This window comes from Hippocampus zosterae, chromosome 20 (genome assembly GCF_025434085.1).
Source record: "Hippocampus zosterae strain Florida chromosome 20, ASM2543408v3, whole genome shotgun sequence".
Classification (NCBI taxonomy): domain Eukaryota; kingdom Metazoa; phylum Chordata; class Actinopteri; order Syngnathiformes; family Syngnathidae; genus Hippocampus; species Hippocampus zosterae.
In genome coordinates, this window is record NC_067470.1 from 9411631 (window position 1) to 9424030 (window position 12400).

The 12400-nt window shown below is 44.1% G+C and overlaps 1 protein-coding gene across 1 annotated transcript in view; it reads left to right on the forward strand.

Annotated features, from left to right (window-relative positions):
- Window positions 1-12400, forward strand: part of oxsr1b (oxidative stress responsive kinase 1b) — a 35374-nt gene that overhangs the window by 17642 nt on the left and 5332 nt on the right. Inside the window, exons 5-10 of the mRNA XM_052054111.1 lie at window positions 649-704; window positions 10519-10628; window positions 10705-10806; window positions 10875-11008; window positions 11325-11373; window positions 11638-11703. Coding sequence (XP_051910071.1) covers window positions 649-704; window positions 10519-10628; window positions 10705-10806; window positions 10875-11008; window positions 11325-11373; window positions 11638-11703 — 517 coding nt within the window. The remainder of the gene's footprint in view (window positions 1-648; window positions 705-10518; window positions 10629-10704; window positions 10807-10874; window positions 11009-11324; window positions 11374-11637; window positions 11704-12400) is intronic.

Genomic DNA, 12400 nt, shown 5'->3' on the forward strand with positions numbered 1-12400 from the left:
TTGCTTGAAGGCTGCGTGAGAAAAAATTTGGAATGACGAGTGACGCTTTAGCAACTGAACGTGAATAAATGAAATTAGCAAGCAACATAATTCCTAGAATTTCTTTAATGAATGATAGGAATACAAACAAAATCAACAAGCAGGTTTACTGAATTAAACTAGGAGGCAAAAACATGGCCCAAGTTGTACATTTGACTCTGAAGTTGTATCTGAGTACAGAGTGTGAGCGCTTGAGCCAGCTCTGAACTTTCAATCATTTTCCTCCTACTGCCTCCATGTGGTGGCAGTTCGAACTGCGCCATCTGCATCCACTCTCCTCCTGCATCCGCGTTTCCTTTTGTACATCCACATGGGGTGGGGGGAGTCTGTTGCCATGACGACCGTGCGTTGGTAAGAGGCGGCAAGCGAGGTTGGCGGGATTGCACGCGTGCAGACGGCTGAATCCACTTTAGTCTCAGGTCTGAAACTTTGACTGTGGCAAAACTCAAACCAAGTTGAATCAACTCAGTCACGGAATATTGCTTGGTCACTTTTGCAGGTCTGTACTTGTACTACTTAGTTGCAGTAAGTCGGGAAGTCCACAGAATGCTGCTTCAAATCCCACTTGAAGGAAGGCTCAGGTGTCTCTAAAAGTGTTGCTTTCCACAGAGATCTCAAAGCTGGAAACATTCTCCTGGGAGAAGATGGTTCCGTGCAAATTGCAGGTAACTCCAAGTGCAGTACTTTTATAACTTTGGCCTGGGTCTGTTGTCAAATACTTGCACTGTGGTAGGTTTATGTATGGTCTTGAAAATCCTAATTTGAAACCCTAGTCCTACTTGAACACTAGCAACTAAATCCCGAACCCACGTTTAAAACACAGTTTTGAAACGCTTACCCAAGTTTGAAACCCAAACCATAGTTTAAAATCCTACTTTGAAAGCCTGAACCGTAGGTTAAAAAGCAACTATGCAACGCCAACACGAGTTTGAAACCCTACTTTGAAAGCCTGACTATAATTTTAAACGTTACTTTGAAGTCATAACCTTAATTTTAAACCTGACTTTCAAACTAAATTCAAACCGTACTTTAAAACCCTAACCACCTTAATTTTAAACTCCACTTGAAACCCGAGCCAAGTTTCGAACCCTACTTTGAAACCTCAATTATATACAAAGGTGTTTTTACCAGCTAAAAAACGACCATGGAATAAATAGTAAGGCGGTTTTTACCAGGAGCCGGAAAAAAAACAACCATGTATCGAAAGGCGTTTTTAGCCGAAAAAAAACGACCATGTAGTCATTTAGCCGAAAGAAATGACCATGATTAATAAAAAACACAACTCCACTCTCCGCTCTATGTGGTACTTTGGCTCAGTTATTGAGTGATGGAGTATCATGCCAGAGGTTGAGTGTTCGACCCCTGGTTGTTGCAACAATGTCTACTCTTTAACCACCATATACAACTTATCTGAGGAAAATCACAAGACAACCTAAAGGTTCATTGTGGTGGGTTAGCTCAGTGGTAGAAAGCAGAAGTCCCAAATCCAGTGGTTGGATGTTCGATTCCCAGTGTTTGCACAAGGTCACATCTTTCTTTAACCACCATTTGCAGCTTTATTGAAGAAAACACAAAACTAACAAGAAGTTAGGTGGTGGTGTGGCTCAGGGGTAGAGAAACCATGTCCAAAATGAGCGGTTGGGTATTCAATTCCCAGAGGTTGCAACCAAATCCCTTCTTTTTTTGACCAACATGATAAGTAATGGTTATTGAAGTCGTTTTTTGAATCGGAAGGCATTTTTCGCCGAAAAAATCAACTATGTATATAGTAAGGCCTGTGGCGCTCGTGCGGACACACACACAGTAACGTGCGCAAACACACGCGCGTGCGCACAATAGGCCTTTGTGACTGAAGTGAAGGGAGGGAAGAAAGTGCCGTCAGCTTTCAAACTGATGCGCGTTAGGTGTTTTTAGCCGAAAAAAACGACCATGTATAGCAAGATGTTTTTAGCCGAAAAAACGACCATGTATAGTAAGGCGTTTTCAGCCCCCCACAAAACGACCATGTATAGTAAGGCGTTTTCAGCCCCCCACAAAACGACCATGTATAGTAAGATGTTTTTAGCCGAAAAAACGACCATGTATAGTAAGGCGTTTTCAGCCCCCCACAAAACGACCATGTATAGTAAGGTGTTTTTAGCCGAAAAAAACGACCATGTATAGAAAGGCGTTTTTAGCCCCCCACAAAACGACCATGTATAGTAAGGTGTTTTTAGCCGAAAAAAACAACCATGTATATATAGTAAGGCGTTTTCAGCCCCCCACAAAACGACCATGTATAGTAAGATGTTCTCAGCACCCCACAAAACGACCATGTATAGTAAGGCGTTTTTAGCCCCCACAAAACGACCATGTATAGAAAGGTGTTTTCAGCCCCCCATAAAACAACCATGTATAGTAAGGCGTTTTTAGACGAAAAAAACGACCATCTATAGCAAGATGTTTTTAGCCGAAAAAACGACCATGTATAGTAAGGCGTTTTCAGCCCCCCACAAAACGACCATGTATAGTAAGGTGTTTTTAGCCGAAAAAAACGACCATGTATAGTAAGGCGTTTTTAGCCCCCCACAAAACGACCATGTATACTAAGATGTTTTTAGCCGAAAAAACGACCATGTATAGTAAGGCGTTTTCAGCCCCCCACAAAACGACCATGTATAGTAAGGTGTTTTTAGCCGAAAAAAAAACAACCATGTATAGTAAGGCGTTATTAGCCCCCCACAAAACGACCATGTACAGTAAGGCGTTTTCAGCCCCCCACAAAACGACCATGTATAGTAAGATGTTCTCAGCACCCCACAAAACGACCATGTATAGTAAGGCGTTTTTAGCCCCCACAAAACGACCATGTATAGAAAGGTGTTTTCAGCCCCCCATAAAACAACCATGTATAGTAAGGCGTTTTTAGACGAAAAAAACGACCATCTATAGCAAGATGTTTTTAGCCGAAAAAACGACCATGTATAGTAAGGCGTTTTCAGCCCCCCACAAAACGACCATGTATAGTAAGGTGTTTTTAGCCGAAAAAAACGACCATGTATAGTAAGGCGTTTTTAGCCCCCCACAAAACGACCATGTATACTAAGATGTTTTTAGCCGAAAAAACGACCATGTATAGTAAGGCGTTTTCAGCCCCCCACAAAACGACCATGTATAGTAAGGTGTTTTTAGCCGAAAAAAAAACAACCATGTATAGTAAGGCGTTATTAGCCCCCCACAAAACGACCATGTACAGTAAGGCGTTTTCAGCCCCCCACAAAACGACCATGTATAGTAAGGTGTTTTTAGCCGAAAAAAACAACCACGTATAGTAAGGCGTTATTAGCCCCCCACAAAACGACCATGTACAGTAAGGCGTTTTCAGCCCCCCACAAAACGACCATGTATAGTAAGGTGTTTTTAGCCGAAAAAAAAACAACCATGTATAGTAAGGCGTTATTAGCCCCCCACAAAACGACCATGTACAGTAAGGCGTTTTCAGCCCCCCACAAAACGACCATGTATAGTAAGGTGTTTTTAGCCGAAAAAAACAACCACGTATAGTAAGGCGTTATTAGCCCCCCACAAAACGACCATGTACAGTAAGGCGTTTTCAGCCCCCCACAAAACGACCATGTATAGTAAGGTGTTTTTAGCCGAAAAAAACAACCATGTATAGTAAGGCGTTATTAGCCCCCCACAAAACGACCATGTACAGTAAGGCGTTTTCAGCCCCCACAAAACGACCATGTATAGTAAGGTGTTTTTAGCCGAAAAAAACAACCATGTATAGTAAGGCGTTATTAGCCCCCCACAAAACGACCATGTACAGTAAGGCGTTTTCAGCCCCCCACAAAACGACCATGTATAGTAAGGTGTTTTTAGCCGAAAAAAAACAACCATGTATAGTAAGGCGTTATGAGCCCCTCACAAAACGACCATGTACAGTAAGGCGTTTTCAGCCCCCCACAAAACGACCATGTATAGTAAGGTGTTTTTAGCCGAAAAAAACAACCACGTATAGTAAGGCGTTATTAGCCCCCCACAAAACGACCATGTACAGTAAGGCGTTTTCAGCCCCCCACAAAACGACCATGTATAGTAAGGTGTTTTTAGCCGAAAAAAACAACCATGTATAGTAAGGCGTTATTAGCCCCCCACAAAACGACCATGTACAGTAAGGCGTTTTCAGCCCCCACAAAACGACCATGTATAGTAAGGTGTTTTTAGCCGAAAAAAACAACCATGTATAGTAAGGCGTTATTAGCCCCCCACAAAACGACCATGTACAGTAAGGCGTTTTCAGCCCCCCACAAAACGACCATGTATAGTAAGGTGTTTTTAGCCGAAAAAAAACAACCATGTATAGTAAGGCGTTATGAGCCCCTCACAAAACGACCATGTACAGTAAGGCGTTTTCAGCCCCCCACAAAACGACCATGTATAGTAAGGTGTTTTTAGCCGAAAAAAACAACCACGTATAGTAAGGCGTTATTAGCCCCCCACAAAACGACCATGTACAGTAAGGCGTTTTCAGCCCCCCACAAAACGACCATGTATAGTAAGGTGTTTTTAGCCGAAAAAAACAACCATGTATAGTAAGGCGTTATTAGCCCCCCACAAAACGACCATGTACAGTAAGGCGTTTTCAGCCCCCCACAAAACGACCATGTATAGTAAGGTGTTTTTAGCCGAAAAAAAACAACCATGTATAGTAAGGCGTTATGAGCCCCTCACAAAACGACCATGTACAGTAAGGCGTTTTCAGCCCCCCACAAAACGACCATGTATAGTAAGGTGTTTTTAGCCGAATAAAACAACCATGTATAGTAAGGCGTTATTAGCCCCCCGCAAAACGACCATGTACAGTAAGGCGTTTTCAGCCCCCCACAAAACGACCATGTACAGTAAGGCGTTTTCAGCCCCCCACAAAACGACCATGTATAGTAAGGTGTTTTTAGCCGAAAAAAACAACCATGTATAGTAAGGCGTTATTAGCCCCCCACAAAACGACCATGTACAGTAAGGCGTTTTCAGCCCCCCACAAAACGACCATGTATAGTAAGATGTTCTCAGCACCCCATAAAACAACCATGTATAGTAACGCGTTTTTAGCCGAAAAAAACGACCATGTATAGTAAGGCGTTTTCAGCCCCCCACAAAACGATCATGTATAGTAAGGCGTTTTTAGCCGCCACAAAACGACCATGTATAGAAAGGTGTTTTCAGCCCCCCATAAAACGATCATGTATAGTAAGGCGTTTTTAGCCGAAAAAAACGACCATGTATAGTAAGGCGTTTTCAGCCCCCCACAAAACGACCATGTATAGTAAGGTGTTTTTAGCCGAAAAAAACAACCATGTACAGTAAGCTGTTTTCAGCCCCCCACAAAACGACCATGTATAGTAAGGTGTTCTCAGCACCCCACAAAATGACCATGTATAGTAAGGCGTTTTTAGCCCCCACAAAACGACCATGTATAGAAAGGTGTTTTCAGCCCCCCATTAAACAACCATGTATAGTAAGGCGTTTTTAGCCGAAAAAAACGACCATGTATAGCAAGATGTTTTTAGCCGAAAAAACGACCATGTATAGTAAGGCGTTTTCAGCCCCCCACAAAACGACCATGTATAGCAAGGCGTTTTCAGCCCCCCACAAAACGATCATGTATAGTAAGGCGTTTTTAGCCCCCACAAAACGACCATGTATAGAAAGGTGTTTTCAGCCCCCCATAAAACGATCATGTATAGTAAGGCGTTTTTAGCCGAAAAAAACGACCATGTATAGTAAGGCGTTTTCAGCCCCCCACAAAACGACCATGTATAGTAAGGCGTTTTCAGCCCCCCACAAAACGACCATGTATAGTAAGGCGTTTTTAGCCCCCCACAAAACGACCATGTATAGTAAGGCGTTTTCAGCCCCCCACAAAACGACCATGTACAGTAAGGTGTTTTCAGCCCCCCACAAAACAACCATGTATAGTAAGGCGTTTTCAGCCCCCCACAAAACGATCATGTACAGTAAGGCGTTTTCAGCCCCCCACAAAACGACCATGTACAGTAAGGCGTTTTCAGCCCCCCACAAAACGACCATGTATAGTAAGGTGTTTTTAGCCGAAAAAAACAACCATGTATAGTAAGGCGTTTTCAGCCCCCCACAAAACGACCATGTATAGTAAGGCGTTTTCAGCCCCCCACAAAACGACCATGTATAGTAAGATGTTCTCAGCACCCCATAAAACAACCATGTATAGTAACGCGTTTTTAGCCGAAAAAAAACGACCATGTATAGTAAGGCGTTTTCAGCCCCCCACAAAACGATCATGTATAGTAAGGCCTTTTTAGCCCCCACAAAACGACCATGTATAGTAAGGTGTTTTTAGCCGAAAAAAACAACCATGTACAGTAAGCTGTTTTCAGCCCCCCACAAAACGACCATGTATAGTAAGGTGTTCTCAGCACCCCACAAAACGACCATGTATAGAAAGGTGTTTTCAGCCCCCCATAAAACAACCATGTATAGTAAGGCGTTTTTAGCCGAAAAAAACGACCATGTATAGCAAGATGTTTTTAGCCGAAAAAACGACCATGTATAGTAAGGCGTTTTCAGCCCCCCACAAAACGACCATGTATAGCAAGGCGTTTTCAGCCCCCCACAAAACGATCATGTATAGTAAGGCGTTTTTAGCCCCCACAAAACGACCATGTATAGAAAGGTGTTTTCAGCCCCCCATAAAACGATCATGTATAGTAAGGCGTTTTCAGCCCCCCACAAAACGACCATGTATAGTAAGGCGTTTTTAGCCCCCCACAAAACGACCATGTATAGTAAGGCGTTTTTAGCCGAAAATAACCGACCATGTACAGTAAGCTGTTTTCAGCCCCCCACAAAACGACCATGTATAGTAAGGCGTTTTCAGCCCCCCACAAAACGACCATGTATAGCAAGGCGTTTTCAGCCCCCCACAAAACGATCATGTATAGTAAGGCGTTTTTAGCCCCCACAAAACGACCATGTATAGAAAGGTGTTTTCAGCCCCCCATAAAACGATCATGTATAGTAAGGCGTTTTTAGCCGAAAAAAACGACCATGTATAGTAAGGCGTTTTCAGCCCCCCACAAAACGACCATGTATAGTAAGGCGTTTTCAGCCCCCCACAAAACGACCATGTATAGTAAGGCGTTTTCAGCCCCCCACAAAACGACCATGTATAGTAAGGCGTTTTCAGCCCCACACAAAACGATCATGTATAGTAAGGCGTTTTTAGCCGAAAAAAACGACCATGTATAGCAAGATGTTTTTAGCCGAAAAAACGGCCATGTATAGTAAGACCTTTTTAGCCGAAAAAAACGACCATGTATAGTAAGGCGTTTTCAGCCCCCCACAAAACGACCATGTATAGTAAGGCGTTTACAGCCCCCCACAAAACGATCGTGTATAGTAAGGCGTTTTTAGCCGAAAAAAACGACCATGTATAGTAAGGCGTTTTCAGCCCCCCACAAAACGACCATGTATAGCAAGATGTTTTTAGCCGAAAAAACGACCATGTATAGTAAGGCGTTTTCAGCCCCCCACAAAACGACCATGTATAGCAAGGCGTTTTCAGCCCCCCACAAAACGATCATGTATAGTAAGGCGTTTTTAGCCCCCACAAAACGACCATGTATAGAAAGGTGTTTTCAGCCCCCCATAAAACGATCATGTATAGTAAGGCGTTTTTAGCCGAAAAAAACGACCATGTATAGTAAGGCGTTTTCAGCCCCCCACAAAACGACCATGTATAGTAAGGCGTTTTCAGCCCCCCACAAAACGACCATGTATAGTAAGGCGTTTTTAGCCCCCCACAAAACGACCATGTATAGTAAGGCGTTTTCAGCCCCCCACAAAACGACCATGTACAGTAAGGTGTTTTCAGCCCCCCACAAAACAACCATGTATAGTAAGGCGTTTTCAGCCCCCCACAAAACGATCATGTACAGTAAGGCGTTTTCAGCCCCCCACAAAACGACCATGTACAGTAAGGCGTTTTCAGCCCCCCACAAAACGACCATGTATAGTAAGGTGTTTTTAGCCGAAAAAAACAACCATGTATAGTAAGGCGTTTTCAGCCCCCCACAAAACGACCATGTATAGTAAGGCGTTTTCAGCCCCCCACAAAACGACCATGTATAGTAAGATGTTCTCAGCACCCCATAAAACAACCATGTATAGTAACGCGTTTTTAGCCGAAAAAAAACGACCATGTATAGTAAGGCGTTTTCAGCCCCCCACAAAACGATCATGTATAGTAAGGCCTTTTTAGCCCCCACAAAACGACCATGTATAGTAAGGTGTTTTTAGCCGAAAAAAACAACCATGTACAGTAAGCTGTTTTCAGCCCCCCACAAAACGACCATGTATAGTAAGGTGTTCTCAGCACCCCACAAAACGACCATGTATAGAAAGGTGTTTTCAGCCCCCCATAAAACAACCATGTATAGTAAGGCGTTTTTAGCCGAAAAAAACGACCATGTATAGCAAGATGTTTTTAGCCGAAAAAACGACCATGTATAGTAAGGCGTTTTCAGCCCCCCACAAAACGACCATGTATAGCAAGGCGTTTTCAGCCCCCCACAAAACGATCATGTATAGTAAGGCGTTTTTAGCCCCCACAAAACGACCATGTATAGAAAGGTGTTTTCAGCCCCCCATAAAACGATCATGTATAGTAAGGCGTTTTCAGCCCCCCACAAAACGACCATGTATAGTAAGGCGTTTTTAGCCCCCCACAAAACGACCATGTATAGTAAGGCGTTTTTAGCCGAAAATAACCGACCATGTACAGTAAGCTGTTTTCAGCCCCCCACAAAACGACCATGTATAGTAAGGCGTTTTCAGCCCCCCACAAAACGACCATGTATAGCAAGGCGTTTTCAGCCCCCCACAAAACGATCATGTATAGTAAGGCGTTTTTAGCCCCCACAAAACGACCATGTATAGAAAGGTGTTTTCAGCCCCCCATAAAACGATCATGTATAGTAAGGCGTTTTTAGCCGAAAAAAACGACCATGTATAGTAAGGCGTTTTCAGCCCCCCACAAAACGACCATGTATAGTAAGGCGTTTTCAGCCCCCCACAAAACGACCATGTATAGTAAGGCGTTTTCAGCCCCCCACAAAACGACCATGTATAGTAAGGCGTTTTCAGCCCCACACAAAACGATCATGTATAGTAAGGCGTTTTTAGCCGAAAAAAACGACCATGTATAGCAAGATGTTTTTAGCCGAAAAAACGGCCATGTATAGTAAGACCTTTTTAGCCGAAAAAAACGACCATGTATAGTAAGGCGTTTTCAGCCCCCCACAAAACGACCATGTATAGTAAGGCGTTTACAGCCCCCCACAAAACGATCGTGTATAGTAAGGCGTTTTTAGCCGAAAAAAACGACCATGTATAGTAAGGCGTTTTCAGCCCCCCACAAAACGACCATGTATAGTAAGGCGTTTTCAGCCCCCCACAAAACGATCATGTATAGTAAGGCGTTTTTAGCCGAAAAAAAACGACCATGTATAGCAAGATGTTTTTAGCCGAAAAAACGGCCATGTATAGTAAGACCTTTTTAGCCGAAAAAAACGACCATGTATAGTAAGGCGTTTTCAGCCCCCCACAAAACGACCATGTATAGTAAGGCGTTTACAGCCCCCCACAAAACGATCATGTATAGTAAGGCGTTTTTAGCCGAAAAAAACGACCATGTATAGCAAGACCTTTTTAGCCGAAAAAAACCGACCATGTACAGTAAGGTGTTCTCAGCACCCCACAAAACGACCATGTATAGTAAGGCGTTTTTAGCCGAAAAAAACCGACCATGTACAGTAAGGTGTTCTCAACACCCCACAAAATGACCATGTATAGTAAGGCGTTTTCAGCCCCCCACAAAACGACCATGTATAGTAAGGCGTTTTTAGCCGAAAAAAACGACCATGTACAGTAAGGCGTTTTCAGCCCACCACAAAACGACCATGTATAGTAAGGCGTTTTTAGCCGAAAAAAAACGACCGTGTATAGAAAGGCGTTTTTAGCCCCAAAAAAACGACCATGTACAGTTAGGCGTTTAAAGACAAAAAAAAAATGACCTTGCTAAAAACCTTACTGTACATGGGCATTTCTTTGGGGCTAAAACACCTTCTTATCCAATGTAATTTTTTTCAGCTGAAAATGCCTTCATATACTTGGTCGGTTTTTTTCCAGCTAAAAAAAAACAGACCATGTTTAGGAAGTTGTTTTTACAGCAAAAATGACCATAGAAGGCGTTTTTTTAACAACAAAAAACAACCATGTATATATTTTTCATGTATTTTTAACTAGACTGCGAAGTCATAACTTTAAATGTAACCACCACTACTTTGAAATCCAAACCAACCTTAACTTTAAACTCCAGTTGAAACCTGACCCAATTTTCAAACCCCCAGTGTGTGTGTGTGTGTGTGTGTGTGTGTGTGTGTGTGTGTGTCCTGCCAGACTTTGGCGTGAGTGCCTTCCTGGCCACCGGCGGCGACATGACGCGCAACAAAGTGCGCAAGACGTTTGTGGGAACCCCGTGCTGGATGGCGCCTGAAGTCATGGAGCAGGTGAGCGGTGTGCATCTTCGCTAACCGCGGCGACGAGCGCTTCCCGTCCCGCCCGCTGACAAAACTCCCTCTCCAGGTGAAGGGCTACGATTTCAAAGCGGATATCTGGAGCTTCGGCATCACCGCTATCGAGCTGGCCACCGGGGCGGCGCCTTACCACAAATACCCACCCATGAAGGTCCGCGCTTCCCCGAACATTTTGCTCGCCGCTGTCGTCCGGGGAACAAACGACTGCCATGTGCCCAGGTGCTGATGCTAACGCTGCAGAACGACCCGCCGGGCCTGGAGACGGGCGTCAGCGACAAGGAGATAGTGAAGAAGTACGGAAAGTCCTTCAGGAAGATGATCTCCATATGTCTGCAGAAGGACCCGGAGAAAAGGTGGCTGGGAACCTGATGATGTTGTTTGTTGGCATGTAGCATGTAGCGTCATCCATTGCTGTTTTTCCAGCAAGGAAGTTTATGATGATAATTTTTTTATATTGCATATAACCTGAACCTAGGATTGAAAACCCAATTGAATCCTAAGTCTGGTTTTGAGTCCTTTTTTTTTGTTGCCAACTTTCAACCAAAATGTGACGTGTGCCTTTTATTGCGGCAGCAGACAGCGTCGGCCTCTTGTAAAACGTGTATGCAAGCCTGCTGCTGCTGCACATCTCAACTGACTCACGTTCCCATCCGCCTTATCATTTCTCAGGCCAACGTCCTCCGAGTTGCTCAAGAATAAATTCTTCCAGAAAGCCAAGGTAGGTCGGAGCCTCTCCTTGGAAGTCGTTTGGCGCTTCAAAGTGGTCGGGACGGGAACGACCGGTGCACCGACCTGGAAGGTGGACATGGAAACTATCTGGTTCCCAAAAGTGGTCATTTCTCTTTTCCATGAATCTCAGTGCTAAATCCTGAACGATTGCAATTGTAAATGTAAGCAAGAAATTCACAACAGCCGATGTGATACATCAATGTTTTGGCCCTGAGCTTCTGCATCTTTAAAGTTGGCATTTTTCGTCCGCCAGACACACGACTACCTCCTTGAGAAACTTCTTCATAGGGCTCCTACGATGTCAGAGCGATCCAAAAGGGTAAGGAATGATCCAGCTCATCCGTTTCCTTGAGCTACTTAGTGGGAAATGGAGACAAATGTTGAAAGAGTTATCACATTTCTTTTTTTTAATTGTGAAACATCTGAACCCATCCGCCTTCGGGCAGTTGGCGGGGCACACCCTGAACTGGTTGCCAGCCAATTGCAGGGCACACATAGACGAACAACATTCTGGGGGGGTCACACTTTCACTTTCACTTTAGGACAATAAAGAGTGTTCCATTAACCTGCCATGCATGTTTTTGTAACGTGGGAGGAAAGCGGAATACCCGGAGAAAACCCACGCAGGCCCGGGCGAGAACATGCAAACTCTACACAGGACTAGTCGACTACCAGGCGCAAGTTGAAGCCTGTTATTTCAGTTACTTGTGATACAATGCCTCCCTCTAGTGGTCAATGCGGTTCTTGTTGCTTCGTCTGCCTAAGAACAGCCCGACATGTATTGTTCAGTTCAGCTCCATTCATCATTGAAGTCCAACAAAGTCACATGAAATTATTATTCATTCATTCATTCATCTTCCGTACCGCTTGATCCTCACTAGGGTCGCGGGGGGTGCTGGAGCCCATCCCAGCCGTCTCCGGGCAGTAGGCGGGGGACACCCTGAATCGGTTGCCAGCCAATCGCAGGGCACACATAGACGAACAACCATCCACGCTCACACTCACACCGAGGGACA